General features: G+C 45.4%; 1 protein-coding gene across 1 annotated transcript in view; it reads right to left on the bottom strand.

Annotated features, from left to right (window-relative positions):
• Positions 1 to 6683: 6683 nt before the first annotated feature.
• Positions 6684 to 17255, bottom strand: part of KCTD8 (potassium channel tetramerization domain containing 8) — a 154059-nt gene continuing 143487 nt past the window's right edge. Inside the window, exon 2 of the mRNA XM_056557281.1 lies at positions 6684 to 7757. Within this exon, the coding sequence (XP_056413256.1) occupies positions 7297 to 7757 (461 nt within the window). The 3' untranslated portion in view covers positions 6684 to 7296. The remainder of the gene's footprint in view (positions 7758 to 17255) is intronic.

The following is a 17255-nucleotide window of genomic DNA, read 5'->3' on the forward strand; positions in this document are numbered from 1 at the left end:
ACGCTTTGCACACGATGTCTGAAGTCGGTGCAGGCTATATGTGTTATAAGTAGCGCCCTTTTAGACTGGTACCATAGATACATAAAACAATGTAAATTTGTCACTGCATCTTTCTTGATCCTTAAAAAATATGTCCAGCGGAAAAATAGGTATCCTGCCGATAGGGATAGTGTCTGATCACGGGAGGTCCGACTGTTGGGACCCCCCGCAATCTTCCATACAAGGCCCTGGCTCGGCTGCTGCTCTATTCAAAGAAATTACCTTTTGCATCCAGCACATTAGCTGGTCGAAACAGGCCCCCTTTAGTCATCTCTATCTGAGAGGCAGAGACACAGCGGGGCGCATACAGGAGATCACGGGGGGGGAGGGGGGTCACAACTGGTAGGTCCCCAGCAATAGGGGATACTTTTTGCTGGACATCTTCTTTTACTTGAAGAAAGAGGAACATTGAGTAATTATTTTTTCCCGAAAAAGGGGAAGTAGGCCATCTAAGTTTGTGAATCTCTGCTCTAGACATTTCTAGTAGTTCTATTGACTTAGCAGAATGTACCCCATACACATACAATGCTGCATATGAAAAAGATGTTTATACCTATATTTTTTCTTCATAATGTAAAGCATAATAGGCTTGTCATACTATATAAACAGATTATAGAGAATATATTCCCAAATATCAGTCTTTTATGTAACAAATATGTTCATTTTTTATTTCTTTTTCATTTTTTATATGGAAAATTGCCAAAGAGGGGGTGATTTAAACTTTTAGTATATATTAATTTATATTTGTAAAAACTGTATTTTTATGATTTAATAGTCTCTCTAGGAGACTATTCAATGCAGTATGTCTATGAGAATCACTGAGATTGTCATGGGTGGCTGACAGGGGTGCTATTAGCGGTGGCAGGTAGAGCAGGCTCGAGTCATGAGACGCTCCATACGTCCTTAACGACCCCATAAGATATATTTATGTTATGGGGCATTAAGAGGTGAAGGTGTGTATATATATATATATATATATATATATATATATATATATACTGTATATATATTTTGTGTATAGTATTCCACATGTGATCTCATTACATCACAATTTCCCTTTTCCCACTGGCTATACTAACTATGCTATAACTATGCAGCAAAGCATTTAACTTGCCATATATATAGTGCCTGGCATAAATCACCACCCATATACATTTATTTTCTGAAGTGTTTACTAATATAGAACTGCCAACTTGGTTTGACTTGACTGTTATCTCCTCAAAGAAAAATATCAAAAATCATCCTCTGGCACTCATATTATCCAACAGTCAAGAGTCTGGCCAGTGGTGGTTCCAGGGGGGGGGGGGGGCAACGGGGCAATAGCCCCCCTCCCCCCAAGATTTCTGCCCCCTGATTTCTAACATGGTGGAGCAGGAGATGTCAGCTTCCGCTCCACCATTCACTCATTAGTTTACCTTTCTCGCCGCTGGGACGTCATCGGCGATCAACGGCAGGCCGGCATGATGACGTCACATTATCGCGCCGGGGCGTGAAGATCCCGTCACCGCGGCTCGCCGCTCACCTGTCTGCACAGTCTGTGCACGTAAGAAGAAGAGAGCTGCTCAGCGGGGGAACGTCATAGAAGTGTACATATTTTTTTTTTAACTGTTTGGCACAACTATATGGCACTGGGGTCAGGGGGCAATAAAAAAACTTAGGGGGCACAAAAAAGGATACATTTAATGTGAGGTGTCCATGACCCATATAATGCCCCCTGTGCTGTGCCCCTCACATATAATTGCCCCCATCATCATCATGTGCCCTTCAGATATAATGCTCCTGTCATGTGCCCCTCACATATGATGCACCCTGTGGGGCAGGGGGCATTTTATGTGAGGGGCACGTCACAGGGGGCATTATATATTAGGGGCACAGGACAGGGGGCAGTATATGTGAGGGGCATGCCACAGGGGGCATTATATGTTAGGGGCACAGGACAGGGGGCAGTGTATGTGAGGGGCACATGATGAGAGCATTATATGAGGGACACAGCACAGGGGGCATTAAATTTTAGGGGAGCATGACACGGGCATTATATGTATGGGGCACAGGACAGGGGGCATTATATGTAAGGAGCACAGGACAGAGGGCATTATATGTGAGTGGCACAGCATAGTGGGCATTATATGTTAGGTGCACAGGACAGAGGGCATTTTTATTATGTGGGGGGAACAGGATGGACATTATTAATATGTGGGGGGAGCAGGAGGGGCCATAATTATTATACGTGGGGGCACACAATGGGGTATTATTACTATATGTGAAGGCACAGAGTGATTTGCATTTTAGAGGTATGGTGTTTATTATAAAGGAATTTCAGGGTTGGTACCATTTTTATGGGCCACAATACATTACAGTATTGTATTCAGAGGGTGCACTGCACGGCAAGGTTATATTCAGATGGTACAGTGTGTGGTAGTATTATATTCAAAGAGCGCAGTGTGTGGTAGTTTTATATTCAGAGAGCACAGTGTGTGGTAGTATTATATTCAGAGGGTGCAGTGTGTGGTAGTATTATATTCAGAGGATGCAATGTGTGGTAGTATTACATTTAGAGGGTACAGTGTGTGGTAGTATTATATTCAGAGAGTGCAGTGTGTGGTAGTATTATATTCAGAGAGCGCAGTGTGTGGTAGTATTATATTCAGAGAGCGCAGTGTGTGGTAGTTTTATATTCAGAGAGCGCAGTGTGTGGTAGTATTATATTCAGAGGGTGCAGTGTGGGGTATTCAGAGGATACGGTGTTTAGCAGTATTATAATAATTATTGTTTTCATACAGAGGATCAGAATCCGCTGACAAATTAAGGAGCCATCTGGGTGTCATTTTCTGCAGAGAGAAGATTTAGCTGACAAAGTAACAGCGGTCTGTACCATCGAAGCTGTATCATCGATCACTGATATCATTGTGTATTCGCCTCACTATGTCCCATCAGAGCTGTAGTCACTTGTAAGTTTTGCAGTTTTCATGGGTGAAACAACAACTCCCAGCACACCCTTACCACTACTTAGGTCATACTGGGAACTGTAGTTTTAAATGGTAAAAACTTTAGCACTTTCCCATTCTGTGACAATTGGTATATTTGATTGTTATACTGGAAATTATTTTCTGCAACCTGCTACTCCGCGGGCATCACAACTATACTCACAACTATACTGCCAACCTAATGTGGGGGAACTACAACCTAATGTGGGGGAACTATACTGTCAACTAAATGTGGGGGAACTACAACCTAATGTGGGGGAACTATACTGCCAACCTAATGGAAGGGGGGGGGAGGACTACAACCTAATGTGGGGGAACTATACTGTCAACCTAATGGGGGGGAACTACAACCTAATGTAGGGGAACATACTGACAACCTAATGTGGGGGAACTACAACTTAATGTGGGGGAACTATACTGCCAACCTAATGTGGGGAAACTAAAACCTAATGTGGGGGAACTACAACCTAATGTGGGAGAACTATACTGCCAACCTAATGGGGGGGGGGGGACTACAACCTAATGTGGGGGAACATACTGCCAACCTAATGTTGGGGAACTACAACTTAATGTGGGGGAACTATACTGCCAACCTAATGTGGGGAAACTACAACCTAATGTGGGGGAACTACAACCTAATGTGGGAGAACTATAGTGCCAACCTAATGGGGGGGGCGGACTACAACCTAATGTGGGGGAACATACTGCCAACCTAATGTGGGGGAACTACAACCTAATGTGGGGGAACTATACTGCCAACCTAATGTGGGGGAACTACAACCTAATGTGGGGGAACTATACTGCCTTCCTTGTGTGGGGGAACTGGGAACTATGCTGCCTACCTAGTGTGGGGGCACTATGCTGAATACTTAAAGTGGTACTCCACTACCCCAGCGTTCTGAACATTTTGTTCCAAACACTGGGTGCAGGCTGCAGGGGTTGTGATGTCATAGCCATGCCCCTTGTGACATCACACGACACCTCCTCAATGCAAGTCTATGGGAGGGGGCGTGTCGACTAGTGCATGATACTCTAATAGTGCCCTTCCTGAGACTAGACTCTGGATCCGCCCCTGATTCTGGCAGGACCATTCCAAAAACTAAACCCAAAAAGGGTGGGGTTTATGTGAGCCTCATCCTAGTGGTCTCAGCGGGGGGGCTTAAAAGGGTACTCCACCCCTAGACATCTTATCCCAGGGTTCCCGACGCTGGGGACCCCCGCAATCTCTCCTGCAGCACCGTAGTTTCTCAGCTGCACAGAGCGAGGATCACTCTGTGGCTGATGACAGGTTATGCGGGGGACGGAGTATCGTGATGTCACCGCTCCGCCTCCTCGTGACGGTACGCACCGCTCCCTCAATGCAAGTCTATGGGAGGGGGCGTGGCGGCTGATCCTCACTATGTGCGGCTGAGAAACGGGGGTGCTACAGGGACCCCCGCGATCAGACATCTTATCCCCCATCCTTTGGACAGGGGATAAGATGTCTAGGGTCGGAGTACCCCTTTATATTTCCTTATATTGCCTAATTAAAATGTTGGCAAATATAGGCACTAAGAATTAAAAAGAGACTTTTTTATCAACACTCAGTAAACAGCTTCCATTGGAACACTATGAAATGTAATTTGTTTTTTGGCTGTTAAATGGATGTTAATTTTCTAAGTGGAGTCCAAGACTCTGACCTTAACCTGTTGCCATAACAGTGCATTATTGCAAACTTGTAAATCCTTGTGTTTTTGTTCGTTACTTTTAGCAGTCACAGTTTTGACGAGACACGTGATTTCACGTGACAGATCTACCAGGATATTTAATAGCTTTATTCAATCAAGCCTGTAATTGGAGCTATTTTGAATGTGATTGGATTCTATCGGTAATGCAGCATTCCATGCTTTGTGCCCTGATTGCCGCCATACAACATTTTAACTCAGAGTAATTACCTTAGCTGTGACCATTTAGAATAGTGAGTTTGAAACCACCTATAACATAGGCGTAATGAAATATGCATGTCACTGGTCAGTGTAAAACAGAAAGAAATAAAATACAAGATATTAACATAATTATCTTGTTTTTCTCTTTTTCAAAAACAATATATTTTTTTCCAGTTTTAGAAGTAGTTTTGATCAATGAAACGAATTTAATCTAGATGAATCTGTTTTTAGAGCAGAAATGTAGTGTAACATAAAAATTACGGGGATAGAACATAAATCTCTTCTGTCTCCAGTTATTAATTAACCTAATTAAAATACAATATTATGTAGGAAATTTTTGTTAATGTTTTATTTTAAGCTTCCTAAAAGGTTTTTAACCCATACAAGAGACATTAGATTTAATCGATGCCAGATTATTAAGATTGTCTTAAAAAAAAAAGAAGACCTTCTTAGGGTAGTGTATACACTGCAGGAAATCAGCCGGTCAGCAGGATACTCAACATATTTTGTTATAAGCAGACACACAGGGCTTCCCCTCCACAGCCCTGTGTGTGTAGAAGATTTGGAGGCGGGCCTGTGCATCACAGTCACATTGGCATGCTCAGCCCTCCAGACCTTACAGCACACACAGGGCAGCGGCAGGGAAGTCCTGTGTGTCTGTTCATAGCAAAATGCGCTGTGTATTTCCTGCTGACCAGCGGATTTATCTCAAAGTAAAATATGCAGCGTAAATGCTACATGTGACCCTACCCTTAAAGGGGTACTCCGCTGTAAACATGTTATCCCCTTTCCAAAGGTTAAGGGTTAAGATGTTAGATTGCGGGGGTCCCACCGCTGGGGACCCCCGCGATCTCTGGGCCGGGAGTGGCAGTGTCCGGAACATGGAAGCTTGCAGCTTCGTGAATGATATCACACCACGCCCCCTCCATTCATGTCTATGGGAGGGGGCGTACATAGCCGTCCCACCTCCTCCAAAGGAGGTGAATGGAGGGGGTGTGGCAGCCGGCATCTCCAGTCATCAGGCACAGAGTGGATTTCGCTCCATGCACAGATTGACTGGGGTGCCGCGGCGGAGATCGTGGGGGTCCCCAGCAGCGGGACTCCCACTGTCTAACATCTAATCCCCTTTGGATAGGGTATAAGATGTTTACAGCGGAATCCCTTGCGTGCGACACCTTATAACACAGAGCAAAGAGCCTTTCTTACCTTTGTGAGCCCTGCTCATCCTTGCATTACAAATCTAATACTATGTTTCCCTGTAGAGGAAATGTTTGGCCTTCATCAGCTTCCCCCAGTTTCTATAGTTGATCAACAAGGAATTCTGTAGTCAGATCTGCAATGATCATCTGATCGTTGATATGGCTTTTAAGGTTAGTTTTGCACAAATGTAATCCCATCATAACTGCTGGTCTACAGAGCCAAAAGAACACCATTGCAGATGGTCTCAGTTTGCATAATGTAATTGTCTCTGTCTAAACACAAACATTTATGAGGTATAAGGCCATATAATTGTATGCTTTATACTATTTATGTAATGTAAGCAACCACAGGTCCCATGCAAAAATGTAGGACAAGAGTAAAATGTACATACAAAATATCTTCACACAATTAACACATCTCCGTATAACGTAACATAAAAGCTAATAAATGTTGTGCGCATTTTGAAAATGACACATTACTAATTATAGGTTAAAAGGAATAATAATAATAATAATAATAATAAAACGAGAAGAAATAAGTTGTATTTGTGTTTTATTTCTAAGATGGTGGTCATGCAAACTAAATATTTTACTGCATTTACATTTGTTTCAAAAGTTGATGTTGGTAAAATCTACTGCATACCTCCCAACATTAGATTTCCAAATCCAGAGACAAACTAAGGCCCCAACCTTTTTTCTACTAAGGAAACATCACAAAATCACATAGAAATGTCTCTTTTTTTGTAAGTTTCAAAAATCCCCTCCTCCTTGTTTCGGAAAAATCTTAAAAGGTTCTGTTGGGAGGTACGCTACTGATGGTCATACTGTAACTATTATTGTAGCATAATAAATGTTTTCACAAAATGTAATATTAAGTACAGAAGTGAAAAGGTATCTGACAAAATTATAACAGTAGAAGTGACCCCTTGAAGACATGCACAGTATTTATTCGTTGTCACCAGAAATTTCTTGTGGATATTGACAGTTTCTGTTTCAGAACTGATGATAATTAAATAGTCACAAAATTACAACTTAAAAATTGTTATGCTGGATGCACAGAATTCTATACATCGAGTAGGTTGTGACATCAAGGGAGTTCAGAAGAGGAATACACAAACCACATATCAGTAATCGATAAAGGGGAAATTCTTATAAATCATATTTTTCTAGTAATTCCATCTGCCATGGACGTTTTTTCTCCGGAAAGTAATCAGGAATTTTAATTTTTTTAAATTCTTGTATACATTTTTTCATTTCCTCTTCGATGCTTGGTTTTTCACAGACTTTCCTTTTAGAAAGGTTGTTATCTCTAGATTTGCTCATCAGTGATTGGAAGAGTTCACTGTTCCTACGTTTCTCGGGTGGTGGAACCCACTTGACTTGGTTCTTTTTTGATGGGCGATCCAATGTTAGGGTACTAGGTTGATGAGAACTCGATTGTTGGAGCATAGATGTGTTTTCTTGAGGGGTGCTAGCTTCTGACTGGCTATCACAGCTAGATGTAGACAGTTCATTACACGATGTTCCACTTTCACTACCTTTGTCTAATACTTTTTCGGATTTTATTTCTTCACAGTCTTGTTTGGGAGATACTAACTTTTGTGGGGATCCTATGATGACAAAAAAAAAAAACATAAGTATACAAGTGATGTTATTATTATTATTTTCATACAGCAACATAATATGGACCAATCAGTAATAATCAACCAACAAGGGTTGTCTGTCATAAGAAAAAAAGTCTGCACCGCGCTTATGTGTTATGGGTACTGTAGCTTATGAATTTTCCATCCTTTCCTAATGTCTCTGAATTTTATTCTATGTTAAATTCTTCAATAAACATAATAATAAAAAAACATTCACAGAAGTGTCATCTTGAATAAATTTATATCCCATGGTAAATAATACAAAATAAATCATTAAATCATCAAATAACCAATAACATTAAATGGTACCTCTCATTAGTAATACAAATTTATATGTTATAAATATAAAACTATATGTTAGGTAATTTGAACTACCTTTCTAATATACTTCTTAATATCATTTTGTAACTTTAAGTGTTAAATTAACAGCAGATTAACAACAGACTAGCAGATTTTCTCCTGCAGCCTCAGCCAATCACAGCTCATCTCACACTGAACTGCTCTCGGCTGTGTTTAGCAGAGGGATGGAGAAAGTTCTCCTCAGCAGGGCTACAGATGATGTCACGCCCAATAGGAAACACTCTTTCCCAGTCTGTGGAGCTCACTGAGACTAAGCAGAAGATAAAGAACAATATCAGGGTATAAAACAAAAAATAAAAAAAAATATGTCAGGTGGTGGTTTATCATGATGGGGGAGTGACTTGGGAGATCATGACAGGATCATGACAGGTACTCTTTAAGATAAAATAATTAAAGCATGTTCACTTTACTTTGGAGCGCTCAATGTTCACACAACCAAAAATCTCCTGACATATTTTATTTTTTGCCTGCATTTGGGCCTTAATTGGAAATCAAAATATTATGTGTAAACATAGCCTATAGATATTTTTTGGGCTGTAGCATTTCTATGTGTCGTTAAGGTGTATGTGAGAGGAAAGCAAATGTGGCAAATATAATATAAATGTAGCCTACATGGAAGCCCTTTTTTATGGAACGCTATGTATTTAAATTTTTCAAACTCCAAGAGGTTATAAGAAAGCTACTTTTTTTTTTTTAATTAGACAGTTTATATAGCTGATTCTAACCAGCCCATTATATCAGGGAAAAGGATGATAAGCAGCTGTTTCAGTTATAAACATCCAGCACATTATGCAATGAGGAACAATTAATGAACTTTACTTTACGTCTCTTATCTCTCAAAGCACATATTTTTTTTCTGTAGACCTCACCGCACTTAACATTAAAGTAAGAAAGAGTCATGCATATGTCATCATAGTGACAGGCATGTGCTCCTCATAATATTATGTCATGAGGGGGCGGGGCTATGACGTCACAAGCTCCCGGCGCCAGCTCCAGCATTTGGAACAGTTTGTTCCAAATGCTGAGCAGCGGAATACCCCTTTAAGGACACGCTAGATGAACATGCTTTAGGCTGGGTTCACACTACGTTTTTCAACTACGGCTCCCGCATACGTTTTCTATCAAAAACCTTATGGGAAAAAAACGGATGGAACAGTATGGGAAAAAGTAAACCGTATGGGTTTTTAAACAGTATACTGTTTTTAAAAGTGCATACTGTTCCGTCCGTTTTTGTAGAAAAAAAACCCATACGTTTTTGAAAATTTTGTCCATTTTTAATGGGAGGGGTCTTGGGTGGGGACTTTAGGATTCAAATGCGCATGTGCAAAGTAAAAACGTATACGTGTTTCCCGTATGGAACCGTATACATGTGCGTTTCCCATTGACGTCCATGTTAAAAAAAAACGTATGCGGTTGCAGTACGGTTTTTAAACCACGATTTTTTCTCCGGTTTAAAAACCGTACTGCAACCGCATACGTTTTTTTTAACATGGACGTCAATAGGAAACGCACATGTATACGGTTCCATACGGGAAAAACGTATACGTTTTTACTTTGCACATGCGCATTTGAATCCTAAAGTCCCCATCCAAGACCCCTCCCATTAAAAATGGACAAAATTTTCAAAAACGTATGGGTTTTTTTCTACAAAAACGGACGGAACAGTATGCACTTTTAAAAACAGTATACTGTTTAAAAACCCATACGGTTTACTTTTTCCCATACTGTTCCATCCGTTTTTTTTCCCATACGGTTTTTGATAGAAAATGTATGCGGGAACCGTAGTTGAAAAACGTAGTGTGAACCCAGCCTTAGCAGGTAACTTCATGTACAGCGCTGTACATTTATGGTGTGGCTATTAAGCAAGCCAAGGAGCTTTGCTTCATAGCAGATGAGTTTCGCTGCTACGAACAGCTGGGGACTCATGACAATATCTGCCATTAACCCTATAGATGTCATGATCAATGGTGATCATGGCATCTATAGTAAAAATATAGGTGCCGGTGGGTTTGGGTGGGCTCATCTGTCTGATAAGCTCAAATGACCGCCAGAGGTCTCTCTTACCCTCCTTTGGCTGCAGGATTGATGATCTTCTGCAGACTACAGAGCCAGGCTGTACAAGGAGATTTTCGGTAGTACTGATAGTACTGATGTCATAACATAGTACTGAAAAGTACATATAAATTAAATGATTGCTTTTCATAGTTTCCTATGGAGACTTAAAAATATAATTCACTGCCTTTTTCCCATAAAAAAAAAACCCACACAAAAAAAAAAAAAAAAAACAGTTGGGTTCACCACGTGCAGAAATGTCCAACCTATTAAAAATAATATTATGTTTTTGATCCCTCACAGTGAATGGCTTAAATATAAACAATACTGAACATTAGAATTGCTGCTTTTTGGTCACATCATATGTTAGAAAAAAAATTGTAAAAAGCGATCAAAAAGTTCCATCAAAACAAAAATGGTATCGATAAAAACTTCAAATCACTTCGCAAAAACTGAGCCCTCAAACAGCAACGTATACAGAGAAATAAAAAAGTTATAGGGGTCAGAACAGGACAATTTTTAACACAATTACTTTTAAAAGTAGTACAGTAATAGGTAAGAATGTAAACGTGGGAATCTTTTTAATCATATTGACCTACAAAATCACATGTCAGTTTTACCGTAGAGCATATTAATGTTAAAAATGCGGATGCTATTTAAAAAAAAAATTAAATATACCTGAAAAAACACCAGGGCACTGCACAAAACAACACTCCATAGAACTGATAGCATGGCCAACACTGCCAAGCATAACACTGCCAAACGTAGTAAGCTATCAGCCAAGAACTAGAAAGATTCTTGGAATTACAGTATTTGGAGACTTCCTGTAGGAGAAATATACATAGAAAACTAAATATATCCCTTAAACTTTATGTTCTATCAATACAAACAAGCTACATCTATCTGCATCTATTCATTGATTTCTGAAATAGTTATCTGGCTTTTATAATATAATAAGGTCCTCCACCCGTCATTTACACTGTCTGCAGCTATGACAAGATGTACCACAAGTCCTTTCTCTAATTTTCTGCTGCGGGTGAGATTATTTTTCTCAGTTTCTTTGGCCTGATGTGTGACAGCAATAGGTACTGATAGACCCTGACTACAGAGTAAACTCTTTGTAGTCATGATCTAATAGTTAACCACTTAATTTTGTAATCTAACAGCAGATGCATCAAGGTGTAATATAGGGTTAACAAGGAAAAACATGCGATTAAAATACATTACAAAGTGATAGATTTTTATATTTTACAATTATTTATTAGGCCATAGATCAATAAGTCCCTGTAAACCCATATATGACCAAAGCCTAATAAGCTCAGGAGACATGTTTTCTTAAAGGGGTACTCCGCCCCTAGACATCTCATCCCCTATCCAAAGGAAAGAGGATAATATGTCTGATCGCCGGAGTAAGTGGGTTCAGGAGAACAGTAGATGGATTGGGAGGGTGTAAGTAGGTAGGAAGGTCCTCCCAGTAGAAAGGCAAACCCCCATTAGTAAGATACACCATTAGGTAGATGCCCTATTAGAGTGGTCTCCTCAAATGAGTAGATTCCCCCTTTAACAATTCCCCCCATTAGGCAGATGCCCCCATTAAACAAGTTGTCCCAATTAGGTGGATGCCCCCATGGGAATGATCCCCCACTGGACAGGTCCCACAATATGATAGAAAACCCCATTAGCCCCCCAATTAGGTAGATGCCCCTATTAGAAATATACTACCATTAGGCAGATGCCCCCACTAGGCAAGTCCCTCCTTCCCTCCATTAGGGCAGCTCTAGACTTTTTGAGGCCTTAGGCAAAAATATATCTGAGGCCCTCCAAGCGCGTTAAAAAAGAAGAAAAAAAAAGTTAAAAAAATATTTTAAAATGTTTTTTTATGCGTGGCTCCCCTACCGAGGTTCACGAGCAAAAAAAAAAAAAAAAGAAGAGAAAATGGTAACAAAAAGAAAACACAATGCACTATATCTATTTATCAGTGGGTATGTAGTTTAAAGTGCTGCTTTATACAGCAACTCACCAATGACGTCTTCTCTAATTTGCTTTGTTGCCTTCTCTTCTCCATTTGGTCCGGGCCATCATGACAATTTCTTCCACACACAATTCTTCACCGTTAAACCTGCAAAACAAACCTATTAGGCTCCGCACTTTTTTTTCCATGGGTGACAGAGGGGTGTAGATGAGTGTACATGGGTGACAGAGGGGTGTACAGAGGGATGTAGAGGAGTGTACATGGGTGACAGAAGGGTGTAGAGGAGTGTACAGAGGGGTGTAGAGGAGTGTACATGGGTGACAGAGGGGTGTAGAGGAGTGTACATGGATGAAAGAGGGGTGTAGAGGAGTGTATATGGGTAACAGAGGGGTATAGAGGAGTGTACATGGGTGACAGAGGGGTATAGAGGAGTGTACATGAGTGACAGAGGGGTGTAGAGGAGTGTACATGGGTGACAGAGGGGTGTAGAGGAGTGTACATGGGTGACAGAAGGGTGTAGAGGAGTGTACAGAGGGGTGTAGAGGAGTGTACATGGGTGACAGAGGGGTGTAGAGGAGTGTACATGGATGAAAGAGGGGTGTAGAGGAGTGTATATGGGTAACAGAGGGGTGTAGAGGAGTGTACATGGGTGACAGAGGGGTATAGAGGAGTGTACATGAGTGACAGAGGGGTGTAGAGGAGTGTACATGGGTGACAGAGGGGTGTAGAGGAGTGTACATGGGTGACAGAGGGGTGTAGAGGAGTGTACATGGATGAAAGAGGGGTGTAGAGGACTGTACATGGGTGACAGCGGGGTGTAGAGGAGTGTACATGGGTGACAGAGGGGAGTAGAGGAGTGTACATGGGTGACAGAGGGGTGTAGAGGAGTGTACATGGGTGACAGAGGGGTGTACATGGGTGATAGAGGGTGTACAGGAGTGTACATGGGTGGCAGAGGGGTGTACAGGAGTGTATATGGGTGACAGAGGGGTGTAGAGGAGTGTAAATGGGTGGCAGAGGGGTGTAGAGCAGTGTACATGGGTGACAGAGGGGTGTAGAGGAGTGTACAAGAGTGACAGAGGGGTGTAGAGGAGTGTACATGGGTGACAGAGGGGTGTAGAGGAGTGTACATGGGTGACAGAGGGGTGTAGAGGAGTGTACATGGGTGACAGAGGGGTGTAGAGGAGTGTACATGGGTGACAGAGGGGTGTAGAGGAGTGTACATGGGTGAAAGAGGGGTGTACATGGGTGATAGAGGGTGTAGAGGAGTGTACATGGGTGACAGAGGGGTGTAGAGGAGTGTACATGGGTGACAGAGGGGTGTAGAGGAGTGTACATGGGTGACAGAGGGGTGTAGAGGAGTGTACATGGGTGACAGAGGGGTGTACATGCGTGATAGAGGGTGTACAGGAGTGTACATGGGTGGCAGAGGGGTGTAGAGGAGTGTACATAGGTGACAGAGGGGTGTAGAGAAGTGTACAGAGGGGTGTAGGGAGGTGTACAAGGGTGACAAATGGGTGTAAAAGAGTGAACATGGGTGACAGGGGCATAGGGGGTGACAGAGGGGTGGACAGGAGTGATAAGGTGGTAACAGAGGGTCGGACAGGGGTGACAGAGGGGTGAATAGGGGGTGGACATGGGTGACAAGGATGTGGTCAGGGGGGTGGACAATGGAGGGTGAACATGGGTGACAGGGATGGACAGGGGTGACAGAGGGTTGGATGGGGGGGGTGGACATGAATGACAGGAGGGAGGACATGGGAGACAGGGGGTCAGAGGGGAGGACAAGGGTGACAAGGGGGTAAAAGAGGGACAGGAGTGACAGAGGGGTGGACTGGGGTAACAAAGGGACAGATGGGTGAACAGGAGGGTGGACATGGGTGACAGGGTAGACTACGTCGGGTAGACGGGGGTAAAACATGGGTGACAGGGATGGACAGCGGGGTGGACAAGGTGGACATGGATGACAGGAGGGTGGACATAGGTGAGAGGGGGGGTGGACATGGGTGACAGGAGGGTGAACATGGGTGACAGGAGGGTGGACATGGGTGACAGGGGGGTGAACAGGGGTGATAGGGGGGGGTGACAGGGGGGTGGACATGTTTTATAACATTATTATGGACAGTGTACACACCTGACATCCTAACTGGCCATGATGTGGGATGAGTATGGACTGGATCAGTGTTTCCCAACCAGGGTGCCTCCAGCTGTTGCAAAACTATAACTCCCAGCATGCCTGGACAAACTTAGGCTGTCCGGGCATGCTGGGAGTTGTAGTTTTGCAACAGCTGGAGGCACCCTGGTAAACACTGGACTGTATACTTATGTCATTGAGTATATTGCTATATTTACATCCAGAGCTACCAGAGTAACACTACTTAAAGGGCCCCTGATCCTCGATGAGCCAGCAGGGCTCCAAGGGGTTTCCCAACACCACAAAATGAATGGCCATGGGTGACGGCGGGTGGACAGGGGTGACAGGGGGGTTGACATGGGTGACAGGGGGGTGGACATGGGTGACAGGGGGGTGGACATGGGTGACAGCAGGGTGAACAGGGGTGACAGGGGGGTGGACAGGGGTGGCAGGGGGTGGACATGGGTGACAGGGGGGGTGGACATGGGTGACAGGAGGGTGGACAGGGGTGACAGGAGGGTGAACGGGGGTGACAGGAGGGTGAACGGGGGTGACAGGAGGGTGGACATGGGTGACAGGGGGTGGACATGGGTGACAGGGGGTGGATATGGGTGACAGGGGGATGGACAAGGGTGACAGGGGGTGGACATGGGGTGACAAGGGGGGGGACAGGGGTGGCAGGGGGGTGAACAGGGGTGGCAGGAGGGTGAACAGGGGTGACAGGGGGTGGACATGGGTGACAGGGGGTGGACAGGGGTGACAGGGGGGTGGATAGGGGTGGCAGGGGGGTGAGCAGGGGTGGCAGGAGGGTGAACAGGTGTGACAGGGGGGGTGAACAGGTGTGACAGGGGGGGTGAACAGGGGTGACAGGGGGGTGGACAGCGGTGACAGGATGGTGAACAGGGGTGACAGGGGGTGGACATGGGTGACAGGGGGGTGGACAAGGGTGGCAGGGGGGTGAACAGGGGTGGCAGGAGGGTGAACAGAGGTGGCAGGAGGGTGAACAGAGGTGACGGGTGGTGAACAGGGGTGACAGGGGGGGTAAACAGGGGTGACCGGGGGGGGTGAACAGGGGTGACAGGAGGGTGGACATGGGTGACAGGAGGGTGGACATGGGTGACAGGAGGGTGAGCAGAGGTGACAGGAGGGTGAACAGGGGTGACAGGGGGGTGGACAGGGGTGACAGGGGGGTGGACAGGGGTGACAGGGGGGTGGACGTGGGTGACAGGGGGTGACAGGAGGGTGAACAGGGGTGACAGGAGGGTGGACAGGGGTGACAGAGGGGTGGACAGGGGTGACAGGGGGGTGGACAGGGGTGACAGGGGGGTGACAGGAGGGTGGACAGGGGTGACAGGAGGGTGAACAGGGGTGACAGGAGGGTGAACAGGGGTGACAGGGGGTGAACAGGGGTGACAGGGGGTGGACATGGGTGACAGGGGGATTGACGGGGTGACAGGGGGTGGACAGGAGTGACAGGGGGGTGGACATGGGTGACAGTGGGGGTGGACATGGGTGACAGGAGGGTGGACAGCGGTGACAGGAGGGTGAACAGGGGAGACAGGGGGGGGGACATGGGTGACAGGGGGTGGACAGGGGTGACAGGGGGGTGGACATGGGTGACAGGGGGGTGGACATGGGTGGCAGGAGGGTGGACAGCGGTGACAGGGGGTGGTCATGGGTGACAGGGGGTGGACATGGGTGACAGGGGGGAGGACATGGGTGACAGGGGGTTGGACATGGGTGACAGGGGGTTGGACATGGGTGACAGGGGGTTGGACATGGGTGACAGGAGGGGTGGACATGGGTGACAAGGGGGTGGACATGGGTGACAGGGGGGTGGACATGGGTGACAGAGGGGTGAACAGGGGTGGCAGGGGGTGAACAGGGGTGGCAGGGGGGTGGACATGGGTGACAGGAGGGTGAACAGGGGTGATGGGGGGTGAACAGGGGTGACAGGGGGGTTAACAGGGGTGACAGGAGGGTGAACAGGGGTGAACAGGGGTGACAGGGGGGTGAGCAGGGGTGACAGTGGGGTGGACATGTTAATATAACATTATTATGGACAGTGTACACATCTGACATTCTAACTGGCCATGGTGTGGGATGAGTATGGACTGGATCGGTGTTTCCCAACCAGGGTGCCTCCAGCTGTTGCAAAACTACAACTCCCTGCATGCCTGGACAGACTTAGACTGTCCAGGCATGCTAGGAGTTGTAGTTTTGCAAGAGCTGGAGGCACCCTGGTTGGGAAACACTGGACTGGCGGGGATTTGAGGGGGGCTAGACATGGGTGACAGGTGGGGTGGACATAGGTGACAGGGGGGGTAGGACATGGGTGACAGGGAGGTAGACAAGGCGGACATGGATGACAGGGGGGTGGACATGTGTGATGGGGGGGGGGTGCAGAGGGTGGACCTGAGTGGCGGTGGGGGGGTTTGGACAGGGTTGAGGAGGGGTAACAGGGTGATGGAAAGGATACGGTACCTTAAGCAAGCTGGCCCACGCAGCTTGCAGTTCCACGGCAGTCCGGCGCAAATGCAGCTCGCTTCGCCGTCGGGCACCATTTTCGTCTCACTGTGCCGCAAGGGGGAGGGGGAGGGAATGGGGAGGGGGGGTCACGCAGGGGACGTGGGCAGGACATTTGAAAAAAAAAAATGTCCCCAAAATCACTGCTCTAACTGCACGATTTAGGTGGCTGCGAGGCCCCTATTAGCGCGAGGCCTTAGGCGGCCGCCTAGTTCGCCTAATTAGAGAGCCGCCTCTGGGTAGATGCTCATATTAGGTAGTTGGTCCCATTAGAATGACCCCACCCCACCCCCATGTGGTAAATGCCACACTAGAATGGCCCTACCATTAGGCATGTATCCCTATTAGAAAAGTTCCACATTCTTTCCATTAGGTAGATGTTCCCATTAAATAGTTTCCTCAATAAGGTAGATGCTCCCAT

This window comes from Hyla sarda, chromosome 1, assembly GCF_029499605.1.
Source record: "Hyla sarda isolate aHylSar1 chromosome 1, aHylSar1.hap1, whole genome shotgun sequence".
Lineage (NCBI taxonomy): Eukaryota > Metazoa > Chordata > Amphibia > Anura > Hylidae > Hyla > Hyla sarda.